Source organism: Bos grunniens, chromosome 26, assembly GCF_055505025.1.
Source record: "Bos grunniens cultivar Pamir isolate PY7600 chromosome 26, Bosgru_T2T1.0, whole genome shotgun sequence".
Classification (NCBI taxonomy): domain Eukaryota; kingdom Metazoa; phylum Chordata; class Mammalia; order Artiodactyla; family Bovidae; genus Bos; species Bos grunniens.
In genome coordinates, this window is record NC_141190.1 from 30564360 (window position 1) to 30589614 (window position 25255).

At 35.3% G+C, this 25255-nt stretch overlaps 1 protein-coding gene across 7 annotated transcripts in view; it reads left to right on the top strand.

The window, feature by feature from the left end:
- Positions 1 to 25255, top strand: part of MXI1 (MAX interactor 1, dimerization protein) — a 92871-nt gene that overhangs the window by 23011 nt on the left and 44605 nt on the right. For 5 of the 7 annotated variants that reach the window (XM_086378965.1, XM_086378968.1, XM_086378970.1 and 2 more), the window contains exon 3: positions 21741 to 21770. The exons of the other annotated variants lie outside the window; for them this stretch is intronic. In XM_086378965.1, coding sequence (XP_086235091.1) covers positions 21741 to 21770 — 30 coding nt within the window. The remainder of the gene's footprint in view (positions 1 to 21740; positions 21771 to 25255) is intronic. 7 annotated transcript variants of the gene reach the window in all.

Below are 25255 nucleotides of genomic sequence, written 5' to 3' on the forward strand. Positions count from 1 at the left end.
ATTTTCTCATCTGCCAAAGTGGATCAGGTGGTCACATACCTCATGGCATCCGCACTTTTCCTTCAGTGTTTATCACAGTTTGTAGGAAATATATGATTGATAAATTCATGTCTCATGTATTGGACTAAAAACCCCATGGAAGCAAGGATTGAATCTCTTCTGCTTAAAGATTTATCCCCAGTAACTATCACAGTGCTCTTTAAACAGTAGGTTTTTGAAGAATGGAAGGTTTTTCAAACTCCAAGTAGACTATCTGGAATTGGAACTGAGTTTTTATTTTGTGCCAAGTATTATATTAGACTCTGAATAGAAATAATATAAGAACGTGCAACTTCTGCTTTGGCGAACTCTGATTGCTTTATATTTGGAAGGATATTACTGACAATACATTTGGAAAGGAAAACAATGTACAGTATTTGAAGAATAAAAATCTTCAATCTGCCAGTTCTTTTAAACACATGTATTAGACTACATGTATAAAATACTACAATTAATATTAAACTACACGTATAAAATACAATTAATATTAAAGAATACAGTTATCATCCTGTGTCATGAGAGTAAAATGATACCAAAACTTGTCTATGCAAAGAACCAGAAATCTGTCGAATATTGGCAGTAAATACTGGTATGAGATTGTGACACACATACAGTAATTTTCTTTATTTTAAGGTGATCTATAAAGTAGAAAATACAGGCATACCTTGTTTTATTGTTCTTCCCTCTGTTGTTTATCACAAATACTGTTTGTTTGTTTTTTTTAACAAATTGGAGGTTTGTGGCAACCCTGCATTGTCAGGCGATAGTAAGCATTTTAAATAATAAAATATTCTTGAGTTAAGGTATGCACATTGTTTTTTTTAGACATAATACTGTCACACATTTAATAGACTATAATGTAGTATAAACCTAAGTTTTATGTGTACTGAGAAACCAAAAAAATTGTGAGTCACTTTATTGCAGTGGTCTGGAACCAAACCCACAGTACCTCCGAGGTATACCTTTACCAGTTTATTGTTGAATTTCAAGTTGTTTCTTTAGTATTCTTTGGATACTAAAGAATCTTATAACAGCAGCAGTATTTCAGTACTATCTGCTCAGATTGAGGACCTAAAAAACAAAACAACTTTCCTTTTGCTTTTAAGACTTTAGTTTAACCTTTTTAAACTACAAAATAATGAAATGTTTTAGCCTTATTTTTGACGGAATGATGTATTGTTACATTTTCAGCTTTATATCCTTTTTGTCTGTCATCATGGATTTTTAGGGTTTTTGTTTTGCAGGAATAGGGTGAATTCTTTTTCTAGAATAGTTGTAGAGGATTTTTCTTCTAGTGGAAGTAGTTTGACATATATCTTCTATTTTTATTCTTAAACATGCACCTATTTGTTCACAGGATAATTGAATGAAGCCTTATTTTTGAGAAATTTATTACTAGTCTTTATTTTTCAGTTATTCTGTCTTAAAGAACTGGATCTTTGTCCAATAGAGAACTCTCAAAGTTTCAAGGCCAAAAGTAGAAATTAGTAGTAGTTAAACTCTTAATGATACTAGTATTGTTCTTCAGGTACTTCCTATATGTTGAATGATGTGATCTTATGTGTTCTGTGATATTTTGTCTTCCACTAAAACCAAGTTTAAATGAAAACTTCTGAAGAATTATTTATATACTTTAACAAACTCAGATGTATTGAAGCATAAGTTTCTGGTTGCTGGATTTCTGAAAAATATATCCCCCTGTAGAAGTATAATTGAAGGAGACTTTCATGATCATGGCTTGTAAGTTGGTGGAACAACTGCTGTTCTTATTTGATAAAAGGCTTTTGGTAGAATAGTCATTTGATGCTAAAGTATAAAAGATCACAAATCACAGAAAGGGAGTTCTGGATTTCGTCTGGTATAGCTCTCTGCCTTATGAAGGTAAGATATTATCATATATTTTATGGTTAAAACTCATACTAGGAATGGTTGAGTGATTTGTCCAAGCCTTATAGCTCTAAGTGACTGAGTTTAATATCAAGCCTGATTTTAAGCAGTATATGCATAATTCTAACCAGGCGGGACTTTTGGCCTGAAGAAAGGTTTCTCTTCTGGATTTCTCTTTACAAATGAAACAGCATTGCCTCCTTTTGGATATATTGTAGCATTATTCTTTGTTTTTCCTTAAGTGAAGACAGTTTCCCAAATACTAATCTAATCAAAGAGGTTTTGTGGTGTGGTTTTGACAAAATATGTATCCAGATTCCATTTCTGTTCGATAGTGCTAATGTAATTTAAGCTTGTATATTTTAATTTTCATTTTGGCTTCTGACATATTAAAATACTGGCAGACTTTTTTCCCCCTCCGTCTGTGTGTGTATGTATGTATCTGTATACACATGTGTTAATATACCTTCTTCATTATCATCTAACAGATGTTATCAAGTAAACATATAAATATATTATTTCAAGTTATGATGAGCTTAATAGAAGAAAGCTAGAGGAGCCTATGAAGGTCATAATAGAGGACCTGATCAAGTTTGAAAGATGAAAGAAGGCATCTTGGGATTGTGAACCTTTGCAATCCTGCTTTCACTTATCCTGAACGTTTTTTCAAGTTCATGTCTATTAAATCATTTTTGATTATAGCATAATACTCTACTTCATGTGTGTAACATAATTTGTTAAGCCAATTATCTGTTAATAACATTTAAAATGTTAATTTTTCATCCCATACAGGGCTACTGTGAACATCTTTATATAGATACTTTCGTGCATTTGTCCACCTAGATCCTTAGGATAGACCTGAAGAAGTAGAATTGCTGAATCAAAGGGTGGAATCCATTTTCAATAATAGTAACAGTAACACTTTGCATTTAATATACTAGTTGTGTACAGATTCCTTTAATGTACATTATTACTTCTTTTGAATTTCAGAACACTTCTGTGAGGTAAAGTGGAATTTATTTATTTATTAATAAGGAAACTGGACTGATGTGCAAAGTAACCTTTACAGGTACAACTAGAAGATGAGTGAAATCCCTGGGATTTGTTTCTCTGGAATCAGCAAACAGTCCTCAGTGATAATCTGCCTAAAAACTAGGACTCAGTGACTACAGCCTGAATTTTCTGTGTTTTAGTGTTTTCCTTGTCTGCTCTGGGAAGTGCCTGAAGTGTGTGGTCTGTACCTCCTACTTTAATGCTTTCCCACCAGAGCTCTTTTTTACCCTTTGCAATTTGCTTGCTTATTTGCTAGCTATTGAAACTGTTCCCTTAAAGTAATTTGTAACCAAATTTATTGAACTTATACATAGAATTGTTGTTATGCGTGTTTGTGATCTATTTGGAAAGATAGTGTATATAATAAAAATGATAAATAATACAAGTCAGTAAGATGTTATAGACAGGGCAGTTTTTATTTATGTCAGATGCTGGTGCAGGGAATAAGTAAATAGCCTAAATTTGTTTACAATTTTTTTTTTTGCTTGTGAACAACAGAAATTTACTTCTCAGAGTTTTGGAGGCTAGAGGTATAAGATCAAGGTAGCAGTATGGCCAGATGAGGGCCCTTTTCTGAGATGCAGACTTCTCTCCTATAGGAAGTCTCCTGCATATGAACAAGTTCCATTCTGAGAGTGCGCTTGTTTAATTTTTTACAATAGGTTACAATAAAAAGGTTACAATAGGTTACTGTGAAAATGCTATAGATCCACAGTATATTCTTGTTCACTGATTAAACTTAACATGCATTCAAGGAGATATAGGGATTCCATAACATAGTGTTACGGTGAAATTTCTTATGTTTTGTCTTTAAGAAAATTAGAGATACCAAGGGAACATTTCATGCAAAGATGGGCTCGATAAAGGACAGAAATGGTATGGACCTAACAGAAGCAGAAGATATTAAGAAGAGGTGGCAAGAATACACAGAAGAACTGGACAAAAAGATCTTTACAACCAAGATAATCACAATGGTGTGATCATTCACCTAGAGCCAGACATCCCGGAATGTGAAGTCAAGTGGGCCTTAGAAAGCATCATTATGAACAAAACTAGAGGAGGTGATGGAATTCCAGTTGAGCTATTTCAAATCCTGAAAGATGATGCTGTGAAAGTGCTGCACTCAATATGCCAGCAAATTTGGAAAACTCAGCAGTGGCCACAGGACTGGAAAAGGTCAGTTTTCATTCCAATCCCAAAGAAAGGCAATGCCAAAGAATGCTCAAACTACTGCACAACTGCACTCATCTCACATGCTAGTAAAGTAATGCTCAAAATTCTCCAAGCCAGGCTTCAGCAATACGTGAACTGTGAACTTCCAGATGTTCAAGCTGGTTTTAGAAAAGGCAGAGGAACCAGAGATCAAATTGCCAACATCCACAGGATCATCGAAAAAGCAAGAGAGTTCCAGAAAAACATCTGCTTTATTGACTATGCCAAACCCATTGACTGTGTGGATCATAGTAAACTGTGGAAAATTCTGAAAGAGATGGGATTACCAGACCACCTGACCTGCCTCTTGAGAAACCTGTATGCAGGTCAGGAAGCAATAGTTAGAACTGGACATGGAACAACAGACTGGTTCCAAATAGGAAAAGGAGTACGTCAAGGCTGTTTATTGTCACCCTGCTTATTTAACTTATATGCAGAGTACATCATGAGAAACGCTGGGCTGGAAGAAGCACAGCTGGAATCAAGATTGCCGGGAGAAGTATCAATAACCTCAGATATGCAGATGACACCACCCTTATGGCAGAAAGTGAAGAGGAACTAAAAAGCCTCTTGATGAAAGTGAAAGAGAAGAGTGAAAAAGTTGGCTTAAAGCTCAGCATTCAGAAAACTAAGATCATGGCATCTGGTCCCATCACTTCATGGGAAATAGATGGGGAAACAGTGTCAGACTTTATTTTTTTGGGTTCCAAAATCACTGCAGATGGTGATTGCAGCCATGAAATTAAAAGACACTTACTCCTTGGAAGGAAAGTTATGACCAACCTAGATAGCATATTCAAAAGCAGAGACATTACTTTGCCAACAAAGGTCCTTCTAGTCAAGGCTATGGTTTTTCCTGTGGTCATGTATGGATGTGAGAGTTGGACTGTGAAGAAAGCTGAGCACCGAGAAGTTGATGCTTTTGAACTATGGTGTTGGAGAAGACTCTTGAGAGTCCCTTGGACTGCAAGGAGATCCAACCAGTCCATCCTAAAGGAGATCAGTCCTGGTTGTTCATTGGAAGGATTGATGCTGAAGCTGAAACTCCAATACTTTGGCCACCTTATGCGAAGAGTTGACTCATTGGAAAAGACTCTGGTGCTGGGACGGATTGGGGGCAGGAGGAAATGGGGACGACAGAGGATGAGATGGCTGGATGGCATCACTGACTCGATGGACATGAGTTTGAGTGAACTCTGGGAGTTGGTGATGGACAGGGAGGCCTGGTCTGCTGTGATTCATGGGGTCACAAAGAGTTGGACACTACTGAGCGACTGAACTGAACTGAATGAATTTTTTATAAGAGAAATTATTTGGTTTAGTAGACAATTTTGTTATTAACGTTACTGCATACATTTCAGGGAAAAGTGTTAACGGATTTTGTTTTTATTTAGTTTTATGACATTGTATAAAAGGATTTCCATGTGGTATTTATTTCCTTGTCTTTGTTTATCATGGGAAATACTTTTGATAGTCTTTGAGAACACTATGTAAACACCATTTGTGGAGGCCACATAATGAGAGCTTTGAAGCCATTTGAAATGAGAATTTTTAAATTATAGAAGAACATAATTTTAGTCTTTAGTCAGTCATATATTTTGATAAAGCAACTGATTTTCCTTTACTCTCATTTTGATTAATTAGGGGCAATTTAGGATTCTCTTTGAGGAACTTTAAGGAACTTTTCCTTTTATGTAATAAAAGAGACTGGAGAGTAAAATGTGGTAAGTTTGCCTTGGTATTAGAAGAAGTAAATTTTTAGGTTTTTAATTTTGATCACCGTAATCCTATGTCTTCTATGTGAATAACAGAACAAGTGGTCTTCACAAAAACTCTAGATACTGTCATTAATACTTAGTCTGTTGGATTGATTTTTATAGTCTTTGTTGGTAACAGTAAATGCATGTAAGTTACAATTTAAAATGTAGATTTCTAGGCCTGGCTCTAAAGGTTTGGTGTACTTCATTTTATCATTTTAACATGTTACCCACTCAGTTGTCCTTTGGAAGGCAGGTTATATTCCTGTAATTAGCGCTGTATGTCAAAAAGAAGTTTTTGAATTTCATTTTTCTATAGAATCATTGTTTATTGGGCAAGGGGGGAGGGTGTTTACCTAAAGCTTAGTCTGTATTTTAGTGGAATTTACCAAACACTGTATTTAGTCCACTGTTTAAAAAAACAGAATGATTTATTTGTATAAAATTTAAACACTTTTTAAAAACTTTCATTCTGTATTGAAATATGGCCAATTAACAATGTTGTGATAATTTCAGGTGGACAGCTAAAGGACAGCCATACATATGCGTGTGGTTTAAAAGAGTTACATGGTGGTTATCTAACATTGTAAGAATATAGTGCCCCAGGTATGGTGTATAGGTGCAATTTTCTTAATAAATCCTGCCTTATTTATTTACTTTTAACAAAAAAAAAATGGATGATGGAATGTGAGCTATGTGAGAGAAGAGACTGAAATTTTAGAGTACTTATATTTCCAGTGTAGGTACTCAATAAATACTAAGTAAATGAATGACTGGATACTTTGAGCATGATTATGTAGACCTGAAGGTACTGTTTAAACCAAATGTTGACATAATTTTGAGAAGACTTTTAGAAAAACTTAGGCTTAATTGATTGCTTTGTATGAAATGGATCTAGGGATGTTTAGTAGCTTTATTCTCATTGTCAGTTTATTTGTAACATATACTCGTTGGAGACAAAATTATGTGTGTTTTTTTTTAACATTTTAAGACCCATATTATCAGAAATAGCTGAGAAACATGTTTCTTTTATTCTTTTAACGAACATTTTAAATATCAGTAGGAATTTAATATTTATTAAGTATTGTTATGTGCTTCATATTGTTGACCATTTTACAAATGTGAAAAATAACTTGGATGTTAATGGTAAAGTGTAACAAGTGTAAGGCAACTGTCCTGTAAAATGAAGATCTCTTATTCTACAGGAGTCCACAGGAAGACTTGAACATGCATGGTCATGGCATTAATTCATAGTCAGCAAAAGTTGGAAACAGTTGAAATGTCCCTCAGCTAGTGAGTGGATAAACAAAATATAGTACATGATACAGTGGAATACTACCCAGTAATAAAAAAAAAAAAGTGTTCATACATATAACAAAATAGATGAAACACAAAAAAAGTATGTGAACAAAGTCAGATATATAAGTACATATTTGCATTACTCCATTATATGAAGTTTGCATTTGTAAGGCAGAACTATAGAGACAGGAAGCAGATTAGTGGTAGATGAAGGGTGGGAATTGTCTGCAAATGGACATTAGGGCATTTTGGGGGTGATAAAAGTGTTCTAAAAGTGGACTGTGGTAATGGTTACACAAATATGTAAGTTTACAAAAACTCATTGGATTTTTTACAAAAACACTTTAAAATGCATGAATTTTATAATATGTATCGGTAAAACTTGAAAAAAAGATTCAGTTCAGTTCAGTCGCTCAGTTGTGTCCGACTTTTTGCGACCCCATGAATCACAGCACGCCAGGCATCCCTGTCCATCACCAACTCCCGGAGTTCACTCAAACTCATGTCCATCGAGTTGGTGATGCCATCTAGCCATCTCATCCTCTGTCATCCCCTTTTCCTCCTGCCCCCAATCCGTCCCAGCATCAGGGTCTTTTCCAGTGAGTCAACTCTTCACATGAGGTGGCCAAAGTATTGGAGTTTCAGCTTCAGCATCAATCCTTCCAATGAACACCCAGGACTGATCTCCTTTAGGATGGACTGGTTGGATCTCCTTACAGTCCAAGGGACTCTCAAGAGTCTTCTCCAACACCACAGTTCAAAAGCATCAGTTCTTCGGTGCTCAGCTTTCTTCACAGTCCAACTCTCACATCCATACATGACCAAAGGAAAAACCATAGCCTTGACTAGAAGGACCTTTGTTGGCAAAGTAATGTCTCTGCTTTTGAATATGCTATCTAGGTTGGTTATAACTTTCCTTCCAAGGAGTAAGCATCTTTTAATTTCATGCTGCAGTCACCATCTGCAGTGATTTTGGAACCCCAAAAAATAAAGTCTGACACTGTTTCCCCATCTATTTCCCAAGAAGTGATGGGACCAGATGCCATGATCTTAGTTTTCTGAATGTTGAGCTTTAAGCCAACTTTTTCTCTCTCCTCTTTACCTGTCCTATTTATTGCAGTAAAATAGTGAAGGATCTTGAACATATGATAGATGCTAAGAAGAACTAACGATGGAATGGATGAATGAATATTAAGCAATGATTCCTTTTTTATTTCTTCCAGTTTTATTGAGATATGATTGACATACAGCACTATATAGATTTAAGGTGTACAACTTAATAATCTGACTTATATACATCATGAAGTAATTATCACAGTAAATTTAGGGAACATTCATCTCATATAGATACAAAATGAAACAGAAAAGAATTTTTGTTTTCTTGTGGTGAGAACTCTTAGAATTTACTGTCTTAACAACTTTCATGTATGTTGTACGTTACCTCCCTGATACTTACCTTCTAACTGGAAATTTATACCTTTGACTGCCTTCATCCAATTATCCCTCCCCTCACCCCTGGCCTCTGGTAACCACAAATATGATCTCCTTTTCTATGAGCTTGATTTTTTTTTGAATTATAATTGACTAACAATACTGTATTAGTTCCTAGTGTACAAAATAGTGATTTATTATTTCCGTGCATTACAAAGAGCTCCCCGGTTTGCACAGTGGTAAAGAATCCCCCTGTTAATGAAGGAGATGCAGGAGTTCAATCCTTGGGTCAGGAAGATCCTCTAGGGTAGGAAATGGCAGCCCACTCCAGTATTCTTGCCTGGAAAATTCCATGGACGGAGAAGCCTGGCAGGCTACAGTCCATGGGGTCACAAAGAGTTGGATGCGACTGAGCACACAGGCACGCATACATTACAAAATGATCTCCGCAGCAGTGATTCCTTTAAAACTTGAAATAAACCAGTAAGGAGTGGGGAGTGTCACCTCCACTCTCCTACTACAACCAGAGCAAGAATTCAGCTCTCCTGCCAACCTCTCCTCCCTTACTCCCTTTGAGAATCACTTTTTTATGTGATATATTTCCTTTAGACAGTAAGGTTCTTTGAAATAGCTACACGTATTACATCTATGTTTGCTTCTAGTACTATAGCAAAGAATGGAGTATATTAACAATGGAAATTAGAATCTATGGGCTTTCTGTTATGAGTAGTGCTATTAATTATGGTACCACTTGGCTTTTTTTCCTTCAACAAGTGTCTATCAAATGTTCATTTCATGCCTGAGTCCTTCCTAAAATACTGAACTACAATTTGGAAGTCAAATGATTTAGGAAATCACTGATATTTTTTCCATTTTTAAGGATTTTTAGAATGTTGAAGCAGTCTAGATGATTAGTGTTTTGTCTTTTTAAGTGTCTTGTTTGAACTTTTGAAAATACATTTAAGAGCATTATTTTTAATCGTCACAATCCTCTGTGGTTTCCGTTATTGCTTTTTTTAACCTAAGAAATGATTATTTCACAAATATTGTATAACTTTAGTATATATTAGATGCATCTTAATTTCTGGCACTAAGAATAGAGAGCTGTTATCTTTTATTTTACATTTAATATTAAAAAAGTATATGTATGTAGTTATAAAAGTTAATACTAATTGGATTATAAAGAAAAATAACATTCCTCTGCCTCATCTCTCCTCATCCAATTTTTGCTTCCTAGAGGCTGCCATTTCCAATAATTTAACAGTTTCTTCTTCTGTTTGCTTTCATATTTCTAAGTTATAAACTTATCCTGGTGGTTATCTGTTGACTTCCTGTTGTGAAGATTAAGATTTGACTGTTTGTACTCTTGACTGACAGCAGATTAATCATATGCCAGAAATAAAACAAAAAAATTAAGTAGATGAAAAGTCCAGATAGTCTCCAAATCACTTATGTTTTAAAAATATGCATTTTCTAGTAATTTTTATTATTAGTTTTTGGAATAAGGAAATGATGTCTTAGTCTCATTCTTGAGTACTTTGCGGTAGATTAGAGTATTGCGCCAATTGCAGGATGAGATTTATAACTTTAAAAAAATGTTTTGTTGCAGTGTAATTTCTATACAATAAAATTCCTCAATATTTAGGTTATGATTCAGTGACTTGACGTGTATAAAGTCGTAAATCCCCAAGACAATTATGATACAGAACTTTTTTTTATCACCTCAAGCATAATTATCTCATGCTCCTATCGTCAGTTTCCTATCTCCACTTTTCTTTTCTGTCACTATAGTTTTTCCATTTCTAGAATTTCATATGAGTGGAATCATACATACACTATTTTGTGTCTGACTTGTTTCACTTGGTGTAATATTGTCTGAAATTCATTCATGTTGTCCTGTGACTCAATAGTTAAGTCCTTTATATTGCTGAGTCCATTGTATGAATCTACCATAGTTTAATCATTTACCAGTTGATAGACATTAGGTTGTGTATAGTTTTTAGCTATCATAAGAAAAGATGCTGTGTACATTTATGAACAGATCTTTCTGTGGAAATGAGTTTTCATTTTTCTTAGCTACCTATAATTCTGGGTCTCATAGTAACTGTGTATGTAACTTTATAAAGAAACTACCAAACTATTCTCCAAAGTGGCTGGACCATGTTCCATTCTAACTAGCAGTGTAGGGTGCTTCCAGTAACTCCAAATCCTGGATAGCACTTGGTATTGTCAGTCTTTTAAATTTTAGCATTCTAGTGGGTGTGTCATAGTATCTCACCATTTTACTTTGCACTTTCCTAGTAATTTTGAACATTTTGTTATGTGTTTATTTGCCACTGATATATCTTCTTTGGTGAGGTATCTTTTTATATCTTCTGCTTTTTATTTTATTGAGTTGTTTGTTTTCTTATTAAGTTGTAAGATTTCTTTGTAAATTCTGGATACAAGTTCTCTATTACATATGTGGTTTGCAGATGTCTTGTCCTCAGTGGTTTGCCTTTATCATTTTCTTAATAGTGTCTTTTGAAAAACAAAAGTTGTATTTTTTGATGAAGTTCAGTTTACATGTTTATCTTCTAAAGTACATGCTTGTTATGTCCTAAGAAATCTTTGCATAATTCAACATCATAAAATTTTTCTCTTAATGTTTTTATTCTAGCAGTTTTATAATATTAGTATTACATTTAGATCTAAGATTAATTTAGAGTTAAATTTTTATAGAAGGTGTAAGGTAAGAGTTGAAGTTCATTTTTTTGGCAAATGGCCATCCAGTTGTTTCGGTATCATTTATTGGAAAGGCATTTCTACATTTAATTGCCTCGGCATCTTCATAAAAAATGAATTGACCACATATATGTGAATCTATTTCTGGACTCTCTCTTCTGTCCCATTGATCTAAATATTTATATTTACTACAATGCCACACTATCTTAATTGCTGTAGTCTTTCTAATAAGTCATGAAATAAGGTAGTGTAAGTCTTCCAAATTGGTTCTCCTTTTTCAAAAGTTCCTTTTACTGTTGTAGGTCTTTTCCGTTTTCACATATATTATCAGATCTGCTTTTCAGTTTCTACAACAAAGCCTACTGGAGTTTTGACTGAGATTGCATTGAATCGATAGATTAATTTGGGGGGACTTGACACATCTGAACAACATTGACTGTTTTGTGTGTGGACATGGTATATCTCCCCATTTATTCAGTTATTTAGGGTGTTTTTTTTTTAATTCAACAGTATTTTGTAGTTTTTTATAGTATGGGTAATGCACATATTTTGTTGAGTTAATATTTGTTACAGTAGTTAATATTCTTTGATGCTGTTGTAAATAGCAATTGAATTTACAAATAGTATATGGCCTTTATAAACTAACTTTCCTGAACTCACTTCTTATTTCTAGTAATTTGCATATTCCTTAGAATTTTCTAAATATGCACTATATAATGTTGTTTACTCCAGTATTCTTCCATGGAGACTCCCATGGATAGAAGAGCCTGGAGGGCTACAGTCCATAGGGTCACAAAGAGTTGTACATGACTGAAGTGACAGCACAGCACAATAAAGCTATTTTTACTTCTTCCTTGCCATTCTGTATGACATTTATTTTTCTTGCCTTATTTCATTGGCTAGGACTTCTAGTATTGAATAGAAGCTGATGAGAGGGAACATCCTTGCCTTGCTTCTGATAATGGGAAAACATGTATTCTTCCACCACTGAGTATAACTGTAGTTTTTTTTGTAGGTGCCTTTTAACAAGTTGAGGAAATTCCTTTCTTTCCTAATTTGCTGAAAGTTTTTATCATGAATGGATGTATGAATTTTGTCAAATGCTTTTTCTTCATCTATTAAGATTATACTATGGGTTTTCTTTTTTATTCTGTTAATATGGTTAATTACATTGAGTTTTTTGAATCTTAAACTTCTTGCAGTCCTAGAATAAACCCTACTTGATCATGGTGTATTTTGCAATACTGCTGCTAACCATCTCTAATTAGCAGACTCCACAAGTTTAAGGATGCAGTCCCCAACATGAGTGACCTCACTACAGATCCAGACATGAGTTCAAGAGTTCCCAGCCACCCAAACTTCTGACCAATTGGCTTCAAATTTATGGGTTCCCACAGTCCCCTCAGGTTCAGTAGTTTACTAGAACTACTCATGAAAGTACTATACTTACAATTTCAAGTTTTATTATAAATAATATGAATCAGGACCAGCCAAATGAAGAAATGCATAGGGTGAGGTCTGAGAGAGTCCTGGGCATGAAACTTTTGTGTCCTCTTCCTAGAGAATCAGAATGCCCTACCCTTCTGGCAGATTGATGTATTCCTCAACCAGTAAGCTCATCTAAACCTTGGATTCTAGGGGTTTGTTTTTGTTTTTTTTTCCCATATTGTTATGTAGTCACAATTGATTGAATCCTTGACCATGTGATTGAACTCTATCTCTCTGACCCTCTTCTCCCCAGAGGTTGGCTGCTCTCAGTTGCTTAAAGCCCAAATCCTCTAATTACACGATTGATCTTTCTGGCATAACTAACGCCTGATTTAAAGTCATTTCCTTAGCACAAACTCAGTTGTGGTCCAAGGGCTCTAACTGAGGAAATTCCTATAACTGAGGAAATTTCAAAGGTTCAGAAGCTCTGTCCTTGGAAGTTGAGACAAAGACCAGGCAAGCTTTTTTTTTTTTAATTGTAAAACTGATAGTTTCTATAAATGTGCTAGTATTTTGTTAAGAATTTTTGTGTCTGTGTTCACAAGGGAATGGTAATCTGTGGTTTTGTTTTTCAGTGTAATTTGTCAGGTTTTGATATCAGGATAATATAATCCCCAAGATGATTTGGGAGATGTTACCATTTCCTTTATCTTTTGAAATACTTCCTATAGAATTAGTATGATTTATTCCATAAATGCTTGGTAAAATTTGCCAATGAATACTTCTGGGCTTGGAGGGTTGTTTTTTGTGGGCAGGTTTTTTATTATAAATTCAATTTCTTTAATAGATGCAAGACTCTTCATGGTTTCTGTTTCTTCTTGAGTTAGTTTTGATAATTTTTATATTTCAAGAAATTGGTCTATTTCATCTCAAGGTGGAATTGATTAGCATAAGCTGTTCATAATAGTATTTTATTATCCTCTCTTGTGTGTTGGCTCTGTAGTGATGTGTTCTCTTTCATCCCTGAGAATTGGTTTGTTTGGGGGTTTTTTTGTATTGGTAATTTTTGCCTTTTTTCTTCATCAATCTTTGAAGAGGTTCATCAGTTTTACTGTGTTTTTTTTAAAAAAAATCAACTCCTGGTTTTATTGATACTCTCTCGTTTCCTGTCTTCTATTTTGTTAATTCCTGTTCTTGGCTTTCTTATTTCTTCCTCTACTTGAGAGTTTTTCAGCCCCAGTGCTATTGACATTATAGACCAAATAATTCTGTTCTGAGCATCACTGGATGTTTAGCAGCATCCCTGGCCTCTCCTCGCAGAATACAGTAGTATCTCCCCAGTATGATAACCAAAAATATCTCTGTACATGCATGCGTGCTAAGTCGCTTCAGTTGTGTCTGACTCTCTGCGACACTATGGACTGTAGCCTACTAGGCTCCTCTGTCCATGGGATTCTCCAGGCAAGAATACTGGCGTGGATTTCCGTGCTTTCCTCCAGGGGATCTTCCCAACCTGGGGACTGAACCTGGATCTCCTGCAACTCCTGCATTGCACACTGAATCTTTACCACTGAGCCACCAGGGAAACCTAAAAATATCTCCAGACATGACCAGATGTCTTCTGGTGGGAAAAACAGCCCCCAGCCGAGATCCATTGCTCCCCTTCTGTAGGCTTAGTTTGGTTCTTTTCCACCTTCTAAAGGTGGGAGAATTGATTTTGTAGTCCACCCCTACCTCCTACCCCAAAGGATTTAAAGCTAGAAACATTTTTTCCTAAACACTGCTTTAGCTGCACTCTGCAAATTTTGAAATGTTGTATTTCTTTATCATCCAACTGAAGATAATTTGTTTTCTTTGTGATTTTTTTTTAACCTGCAACTTCTTATTTCCTTCCTGTATTTCACTGAGTTTAATTTGCTCTTCTTTTTGTAGCTTCTTAAGGTTGAAGCTAGACCATTGATTTTTAGCCTTTTTTTTTTTTTAACTAATAGAAGAATTTAATGCTAAATATTTAAAAGTACTGTTTTAGATACATCCAACAAATTTTAGTATGTTCTGTTTTCATTATTCAGTTCAGAATATCTTCTAATTTCTCTATCATTTGTTCTTTGATTTGTCGCTTATTTTCTAAGTACTGCTATTTTTCTAGTTATCTTATTGTTACTGATTTCTACTTGGAGAACTTACTCTGTATGATTTTAGTACTTACAACTGATTTTTACTCAATTTGATTCATGTGTTACTTTTTAATTTTTTTCATCTTTTTTGAAAATGTACATACAGAAGAGTATATAAATCCTAAGTGTATAGCTTGATACATTTTCACAAAGGTTGAGAAATAAGATATTATAGACTCACTGTCAGCCCTACCCCAGGTAACCACCATTCTTTTTTTGATACCATTAGTTTTGCTGGTTTTTTACTTTACTTGAATGGAGTTAGGCAGTATGTATCTTTGTGTCTGCCTTTTTTCATTCAGCATTGTGTTGAAATCATGAAAATTCATCCATGTTATTGCATGAGAGTTGTTCATTATCAGTGCTCTATAGTATTATATGAATGTTCCACAATTTATTCATCCATTCTGTTAGGTTGGTGCAAAAGTAATTGCAGTTTTGCATTGTTGAAATTTGCCATTTGATATTGGAATACATTCTTAAATAAATGTCATTATGTTATGCATCATTTTAATGTGCATTTCTGACTTCTTATATTTTGCTAATGACATTGCTGTTTATTTTATATTTATTTTAGACTATGGAAATTATGTTAGGCAAAAAGCAAATTTGAGTGATTTTCTTATTTGAGTTCAAAATGGGTTGTAAAGTAGAGGAGACAACTCACAATATCAACAACACGTTTGGCACAGGAACTGCTAATGAACATCAAGTTCAGTGGTGGTTCAAGAAGTTTTGCAAAGAGAGCCTTGAAGATGAGGAGTGCAGTGGCTGGCCATCAAAAGTAGAAATGACCAATTGAGAGCCATCGTTGAAGCTGATCCTCTTACAGCTGCATGAGAAGTTGCCAAATAACTCAGCATCAATCATTCTACCGTCATTTGGCATTTGAAGCAAATTGGAAAGGTGGAAAAGCTCGATAAGTGGGTGTCTCATTAGCTGACTGCAAACCAAGAAAATTGTCATTTTGAAGTGTTGTCGTCTCTTACTCTACACACAACAGTGAAGCATTTCTCAGCCAGATTGTGATGTGCAAAGAAAAGTGGATTTTATATGACAACTATCAAAGACCAACTTAGTGGCTGGACTGAGAAGCAGCTCTGAAGCACTTCCAAAAGCCAAACTTACACTAAAAAATGGTCATGGTCACTGTTTTGTGGTCTGCTGGCAGTCTGATCCACTGCAGCTTTCTGAATCCCTGCAAAACCACTACATCTGATATGTTTGCTCAGCAAATGGATGGGATGCACTGGACACTAAAACGCCCCCGCCTGGCACTGGTCAGCTGAAAGGGCCCGATTCTTCTCCACCACAAGGCCGCCTGCAAGTTGCACAGCCAACGCTCCAAACATTGAACGAACTGAGCTACGAAGTTTTGCCTCATCCACCTTACTCACCTGACCTCTCGCCAATCAACTACCACTTCTTCAAGCATCTCGACAACTTCTTGCAGGAAAACTGCTTTCATAACCAGAAGGATGCAGAAAATGCTTTTCAAGAGTTTGTCAAATCCTGAGGCATGATTTTGATGCTACAGGAATAAACAAATTTATTTCTCATTGGCAAAAATGTATTGATGGTATTGGTTCCTATTTTGATTAATAAAGATGTGTTTGAGCCTAGTTATATGATTTAAAATTTATGGTCAGAAACCGTAATTACATTTGTACCAACCTAATACTGTTGATGGACATTTGAGTTTCCAGTTTTTGGCTAGTATGAAAAGAATGAGTATTCTCTTGTGTCCTTTAACAAACATATGTGTATATATATTAGATTGGTATATGCTTGCAAGGGGGAACGCTGAGTCATAAGATATGCTGATATTCAACTTTGATATGTAAGTTATTAATTGTAGTTATTGCTCTGCATCCTTTTTAGGCACTTTTTTATGGTCTTAGTTATTGTGTTTGTTATTGTTAAGAAAGAAATAATACATTTCTTATGAGGCATTTTCCCTATCTACAGTATTAAAGTTTTACTGTCTTTAATGTTTTTTTAAGAATGTTTAAAACATTTTTTTTGAGGATAGAAACAAATGTGTAAAACTACTTCTTTGAAATAATTACTTTATTGGCAGTAAGCATGATTTTCTTCTATTATAGTGTTCTTCAAACTTTATTGACCACTTATGTACCACTAGCTGCAAAAAATATACCTAATATATTTGTATGTATTCGTAATTTTATACATGTATGGCTGTACTAATATTTTATAAATACCAGAGTATTAAGGTTACATATAAAAGTGAAGAAGAAGAATAAACAGAAGTTTTACTATTCAGCTAGTTCTTTTTCAACCCCCTTCAGGTATATACTTCAGAGACCTCTGCTCTAACAGAGCTGAAGTATAAGCTTTAGGATACAGTTAGAAAATACTCACTTAGCTTCATAGAATGTGTTTTTTTTTTCATTGTGTGGAGGACACTATCCCTTAGGCACTTCAGGATTGGAAAGTAAGTGAAATGAGAATGTTAAATTAGGGGCTGGCTCATTAATCCAACAAAGATAGAGGTCTTTTCTTTTGTTGAAAGAGAATATTAATTCTGGGAATGGGGTCTTTTATTTGCCTTCTGTGGTGGTACTAGTCTTGAGCCAAACAGTACCATTTTGTGCAATTTCAATTCTATGCTTCATTTCATTGACTGCCACCAAACTGCACCCTAAAGAATTAAAAGTTTATGTATTAGAGCAGTGTTGTAGTCAATGAAAAATCACAGATCTGGTTGAGATAATGACTCCCATTCAAATAGGGAATGTGTTACCATGTCTCTTAGAGGGATGTTATTTGTGAAAAAGATTATCTGTGATTTGATGATAAATAATAGAAATGTCTTTATTCCTGTCCTTGGAAGTTGTTAAGCATTCAGAGGAAGGGTGTCTGAAAGGAAGACAGTTCATAGGGTTTACTTTCAGAGGTGCATTTTTGTTAGGAGAAGAAAAGTGTGCTAACCAGATGGATTATTCAGAACATTCCAGCTTTATAGGGAATTTAGCATAATGGACTATTTTAATGGCATATTATTGGAAAGGCTTGGTTGGACACATAGGCTCAGGGAAGCAACCCCAGGAAGGTTGCTTCTGCGTGTGCTGGGATGTGACGTGTTCAGCTACTCTGTTTGCCAGCACTGTTTGGATCATTATTTTTTCCATGTATGTATTAGACGTCTTCCTCTCTATCATGCTTTCAGTCTTCTAGAGTCCTCACAGTCAACTAAATGATCAAAACACTTATATTTTCCTTTAGTTTCTTTTTTAGTTGTTATTGTTGTTTGTTTGTTTCCAGGCTAGTTCCAAGTGTTACTGAGAACTCTCAATCTGTTGCCCCATGTAATATGTTTAACATTGTTTTAGGTAGTATATTTTCAGTCTTGTTAAAAATAATAAGACTATTTGCAGTGGCTAGCATTTACTGAATACTTACTATATGCTGATGCTTTTACATTACTCTCTAATTTTCAGAGTAACCCACCCAGTCAAGGCATGTGATGTTACTCCAATTTTACAAATGAGAAAACTGTTAACTAGAAAAGTTAAATAATTTGTTCAAAGTTCTACAGCTAATGTGAGTGATAGGGCTAATATTTAAATTCCGAACTTTTTTTCCATTTTTATTCTGTGATTTTTGCTTTGGACTTCACAACTCAGCTTGTTTTGCTTCTGCTATATCCTTTTCACACTTGAAATGTCTTCTCCCTACCAGGTCTAGTTTCTGGTAGTAGCAAAAGCCCCAGACCAAGTGCTCCCTTTCCTAAAGCCCCATTTTCTGAGAGCCCCATTTGTAACTAAACACTGCCTTCTTTAGACTCTCAGAATAGTTTGTACCTTTCTTCGTGTATTTATTTTGCCTAATTTATTTTACGTAATTATTCCTGTATATGTCTTAATCTACCAGCTAGAGACTGTCTGTGATTCCTTGCAGCCTAAGATAGTTTTGAACATTGAAAACTTGCAGTATTTGTTGACCTGATATTAGAGGCAAAAATGTCATCAAAATAGGAGTAAACACTACTGATGGATTTTTTTTTAAGTTGAGGGAACATGGCAATATGATAAAGATTAGTATATATGTGATCATTTTTGCCTCTTGGTATTTGGAAATCTTGTTAAATTTTACTAGTGATATAACTAGATATGGCATGTGTTTTCTGGTTTCGTGAAAAAGTTCTTATTCTTAGCTATCATTTAATATTTTTTAGGAAGAAGATAAATAATAAAAATCTGAGAGAGGTGGGAAGAACCTGCTGTTTTAATTTTGTTCACAGCAGTGGTTCAGATAACGTTCTTTTGGTGCTAGCTTTGATAATAGGTTCAATATAGTACTGGAATTCAGCAGTTGGTTATCTTTGGGTATGTGTCTTTTGCATTTAACTCCATATGTGGGATGCCATGCTGTTTGGAATAAGTATATGGTAAATACCTCTCTCTAAATACATTGTTTCATTTATTACTTTAGCATTTCATTGTTTTTGTTTTACTTGTTCTGAGTTTTCTTTTCAGTAAAAGGCAATTAAACCAAAATTTACTCACCAAGTGGGGATGTCTTATTTTGGGGAAATTTTATTATTGATCACCCTTTCAAATTTTGAACAATGTTTTTTTTAAATCTCTTTAAAACATACCTATTACCTCTTCTAACTTATTTAGTTTGACATTTCATTCAAACAAGAAAGAACTTAAACCTGTTTATAAATACTTATGTGTGGTAGAGATTTGGATGTAATTTATTTATTGAGTTTTGAGGTCTGAGTTTGTGTTATACTAAGAAGTCTGTTTTTATAGCTTCTTCTGAATCGTACATATCCTTGCCATTAATTTGGCTGAACTCTTAAAGCATCCTGAGATTTTTTAAAATTTCTCTCTTTTGAGAGGGGTGTTTTCTTATTAAGATAATCTATTGAAAATGAAGATCAGTCGTTTTTATCATTTGTCACTTGGACCTTACGATAATGCTAAGAAAGCAAAAGGTGGACAGTAGACAGTAACTCAAAGAAGCCTTTTGGCTCTTGAACTAAGACAGTGAGTAAAATTTCCACAAATTATGAGACTGATAAAAATATTGTTGAAGTTTAGGAATTTGATTATTAAATATCCATTAGAATAATAAATCAGATTAAAGTAATCAGTAATTAAATATTCTGAAGGCTTTTGACATTAATCAGAAAACACTAAATGATTGAAGTTTCAGTTTTGATGCTGCTGCTGCTGTGTCGCTTCAGTCGTGTCCGACTGTGCGACCCTATAGACAGCAGTCCACCAGGCTCCCCTGTCCCTGGGATTCTCCAGGCAAGAACACTGGAGTGGGTTGCCATTTCCTTCTCCAATGCATCAAAGTAAAAAGTGAAAGTGAAGTCGCTCAGTCATGTCCAACTCACAGCAACCCCATGGACTGCAGCCTACCAGGGTCCTCCATCCATGAGATTTTCCAGGCAAGAGTACTGGAGTGGGTTGCCATTGCCTTCTCTGCAGTTTTGATGATAGGAACTTAAATTTTTCTTTATAAAATTTTGTTATTTTTAATGCTAAATTGTTGTAAAAATGTTTGTTCAGGAGAACTTAGTATGACATTCTAATAGTAGTTAACTTTAGATCGAGTTTATTTTGTTGTTCAGTGTAAACATGTATATTTCTCATTACAATCTTATGAGGCAAATACTGTTATTTTCCTGTTTCATAGACGATAAAGCTGAGCACAGAGAAATGAAGAGATTTTTAAAAGGCAACACAATATTTGATCCAAGGCAGTATGGCCTTAGAGTCCGTACTCTTAGTCTCTTTTCAATATTGCTTGTCACTAAATAGTTAAGAAATTGGGGTTTGAAATAAATCAATTTTTTTTTAAAAAAGGAAGTTGGGGTTTGGAGTAAGAAAGACATGGGCTTAAATCATGGCTGCAACTTAAAACTCTTAGGACAAGATCATGTCTTTTTACCTCTCAGAGTCTCAGCATTCTTGTTTATAAAACAAGGGGTGCTTGGAGGATAAAATGAGATAATGTATGTTAACTGTTGAGCAAACACTCAACTTGTTCAATAGATGGTAAGTAATATTATTATAACAAATAGTTGTAAGTAAAATGGAAAAACTCACAAAGACAACTATTGTTAGCATTTTGAGGTATATCCTCCCAGTCTTTTAAAACTGTGTTTTTTTATTTTAGTAATATATCTTTTCTGTTGATGTTGTTTTTTCCTTGTGTGACATTTTTGGTTTATGTTTCACACACAAAGAGGCTTGAATTTGTCTGTATCGCTTAGCAATAAGGCAAACCTATTTCAGCTTCTGTGCTGGCCAAAACTTTTTCTCTCCCTGTATAAGAGTGGGTAAATGGAGATAGAAGACACGGAAGTACATACACTGTTTTTTTTAAAAAACAAAAGAATGGGATTATGTTTGAATTAAATTTTCTGATAAAATGTCTACAAACCAGTAAAATGTAGGACCCTAGAAGTGGGCAAGAGAACATGTGCTCATATTAATTTTATTAAAAATAACAGTAAGATTCTAATTTCAAAATATTTAGTTGTTAACTGAAAACGCTCTATCTGAAGTCTTAATGAACATAGACTACTACTTCTTGATGGGTGAGATAGCTAAAAGTCTGTCCATATATTGCATTGTTAAATTCACTCAGTGAATTTATTTAGCAATACCTAAACTAACCCCCCTTCTTATAGCCTTAGCAACACAACATGGCTAACTCTCTTCTCCCCCCTTTTTTCCCTCCCTTTTAGGTCTACACACAATGAGCTGGAAAAGAATCGGTGAGTCAATGATGAGGTGTAGCTTTCATATATGTAGCTTTCAAAAAGCAAACTCAACACTTGACCTGTGAAAATATAATATTGCATATGTAGTTAAAACTTTTTTACATGTGTAATATATCATAATTAGGATACATGTGTATTATCTCCCAAAAGTAGTAAGTTTATGCTGTCTAAACTGGAAGACATAAACACACTTCAAGTTCATTTGAATTTTGGGTTTATGTTGAGCCTTCTTTATATCTGTCTTTGGAAACAGATTAATTGTGATAGGCTCATGTCTTAAATATGGTCTTGCTAAAGGATTAGGTTTCTGTAATGTTGCTAATAACTGTTATGGCAAGTTGTAGGACACTGAATTTCTCTTTCTTTGCAGTTTGTTCTTTCATTCATTCATTTATTCATGCATTCAACAAATCTTTATCTAGTACCATCTATATGTCAGTGCCAGGCAGGTATGATGCTTTACATAAGAAAGACAAGAATGTGTAAGGCAGTTTCTGACCTTAAGGAATTTATAGCTTCCTGCGGGAGACAGATAAGTAGTTACAATACTGTGTAGTGTGGTAAATATGGTGATAGAAAAGCAGAGGATCCTGAAAGATCATTTTTGAAGGTCACTTGATTATCTCTTGAAGGAATCTTGGAATGCTTTTTAGAGGATAGTGAGCTTTGTTTATTGAGGAAACTGCTTCCCAGGTGATGCTAGTGATAAAGAGCCTGTCTGCCAATCAGTGCAGGAGATGTAAGAGACATGGGTTTGATCCCTGGGTCAGGGAGATCCCCTGGAGGAGGGCATGGCAACACACTCCAGTATTCTTGCCTGGAGAATTCCTTGGACAGAGCAGCCTGGTATGCTACAGTCCATCGGGCTGCACCAAGTTAGACACAACTGAAGCGACTTAGAAGCACACACACGTGTGAGAAGTTCAATATGAATATAAAAGACTGTAGCACAAGGTAAGCCAAGCCAGATGTGGACAGTTACACTGAAGAGTTTGGACTTTTTCTGGGAACAATAGAAGTAGTTGTATGATTTTAAGGTGAATTGAAATATGATCAGATTTGTGTTTTGGAAGAATCACTTTGGCTACCATGTAAAGAATTGGTTGATTGGCAGAAGAGATCTCAGAGACAGGAAAACTCTTTTGGAGGCCACAGGAAGCCTCCACTGTAAGAGATAGTGGTAGCAATTGGAAATAGAATATAGAAATAGTATAGAATATAATAGAAACTGGTGATGAGTTGACTATAGAAGCTTAAGTTTTAGATGGTAAGTGTTCTTGCCTAGAGAATCCCAGGGACCGGGGAGCCAGGTGGGCTGCCACCTGTGGGGTCGCACAGAGTTGGACACGACTGAAGTGACTTAGCAGCAGCAACTATTTACCAAGAAAAGGAGTATAGTAAGAGGACAAGTTTGGGAGAGATGATGAGCAATGTACAAGTGAAATATTCTCTTTTGGATACAGAAGTTAAATTAATAAGCAATAAACTGGAATTATTTACATCAACTGTTTTTTAAATTATGTTAGTTTCAGATGTATAGCACTATATTTTGAAGCATTATGCACTAAAAAGTGATCACCATATAGTTGACCCCCTTCATCCATTTCACCCTGTGCTACAACCTCCTTCCCCTCTGGTAACCAGATCAGAGAACTAATCTGTTCTCTTTATCTATAAGTTTGTTTTTGTTTTATTTTGTTCTTTTAGATTCCACATGAGTGAAATCATAGGTATTTGTCTTTCTCTGGCTTATTTCACTTGGCATAATACCTTCAAGGTTCATTACTATTGTCACGGATGGCAGATTTCATTCTTTTTTATGATTGAGTAGTTTTCCATCATGTGCACACGTGTGCGCGCTCACATGTGTGTGTGTGTGTATATATACACACACACACTGTGCTGTGCTTAGTCACTTAGTTGTGTCTGACTCTTTGTGACCCCTTGGACTGTAGCCTGCTAGGCTCCTCTGTCCATGGGGATTCTCCAGGCAATAATACTAGAGTGGATTCCCATGCTGTCCTGCAGGGGATCTTCCCAACCCAGGGATCAAACCCAGCTCTCCCACATTGCAGGCAGATTCTTTACTGTCTGAGCCACCACGCACACATAGCATATCATCCATCCATCCATCCGTGGGCACTTAGGTTGCTTCCATGTCTTCGCTATTGTAGGTAATGCTCCAGTGAACATAGGGGTACATATATCTTCTCAAATTAGTGTTTTCCTGTCCTTCAGATGTGTGTGTGTGTTAGTCGCTCAGTCGTGTTTGACTCTTTGCGACCCCACGGACTGTGGCCCGCCAGGTTCTCTGTCTATGGGATTCTCCAGGCAGGAATACTGGAGTGGATTGCCATTCCCTTCTCCAGAGGAACTTCCCAACCCAGGGATCGAACCCTGGTCTCCTGCATCGTAGGCAAGTTCTTTACCATTTGAGCTACAGGGAAGTCCTTTGGATAAATACCCAGAAGTAGAATGGCTAGGTACACCAGCCCTTTTGACAAACAAGATCTCTATGACCTTCAACTTTTTGTCCTGCCCTTTTTAAAATAGAAGGGTCCTTACAGATTGACTAACCCAACTGCCTCACTGCAGATGAATTTAAATGTCAAATTCTCTTGAAAAGGCTTAGCATAGTCCTCCAGGCTCATTTCGTGGCTTTTACTACTTTATTTGCACAATGCTCTGTTCATATCTCCTATTATGAAACTTAATCAGGTAGTCTTATAATTATTTGTTTATATGTCTCTTTCTGTCAAATGATTCTGACTGCCTCAAAGGTAGGGATTCTCTTTTGTTTAGTTTGTAACCTTGGTGTCTAGTATTTGACATGTATCAGAAGATGTTAGCTTTAATATTAAGTGAAGGATAAAACTGAAGTATAGTTCAGTGGTCTAGTCAAAGATGTTTTGCTAGTTTGAGGCAAAGCAGTTTGGCAGGAAATGCTTTAAAGAATCTCTTTTCTGCCTTATATTTCTATCATATTAAAAGAAGTATCTGGCTAGCTTAAACATGGCAAAAAGACCAAGAAATGACAGCTTTGAAGATTCTAAAAATAAAACCTTATTTTGACCTTTAGAGCACAGAGTGTATTTTGAGCCATATGTTTTAAATACTGATAAACATGTGGCTTTTATAATTATTTCACCTACTTGAATGTGGTCCTTGGGAGACCCTCATTGGAAATCTAGCAAAAACATTTAAAACTAAAGAGATTCTTTCTTTAAGTAAGCTATTTGGAATGGCGCTTTTAAAATCTTTGCGTAAACTTGGTTTAATGCATTCTGTATATCAATTATGACTTATTGATAACCTTATCACCCATAGCATTTCTTTGCTGTGCCTTGTAAATTGTTTAATCTAGTACTTATTTGTCTGTAGTGCTGGTGTAACAGACATAGCTTTTATCGCCTTAATTGTACATAATCTCTGCTGTGTCCAGTGAAGGCTTTTTGTTTCCATTTTACTTACTTAGGTCT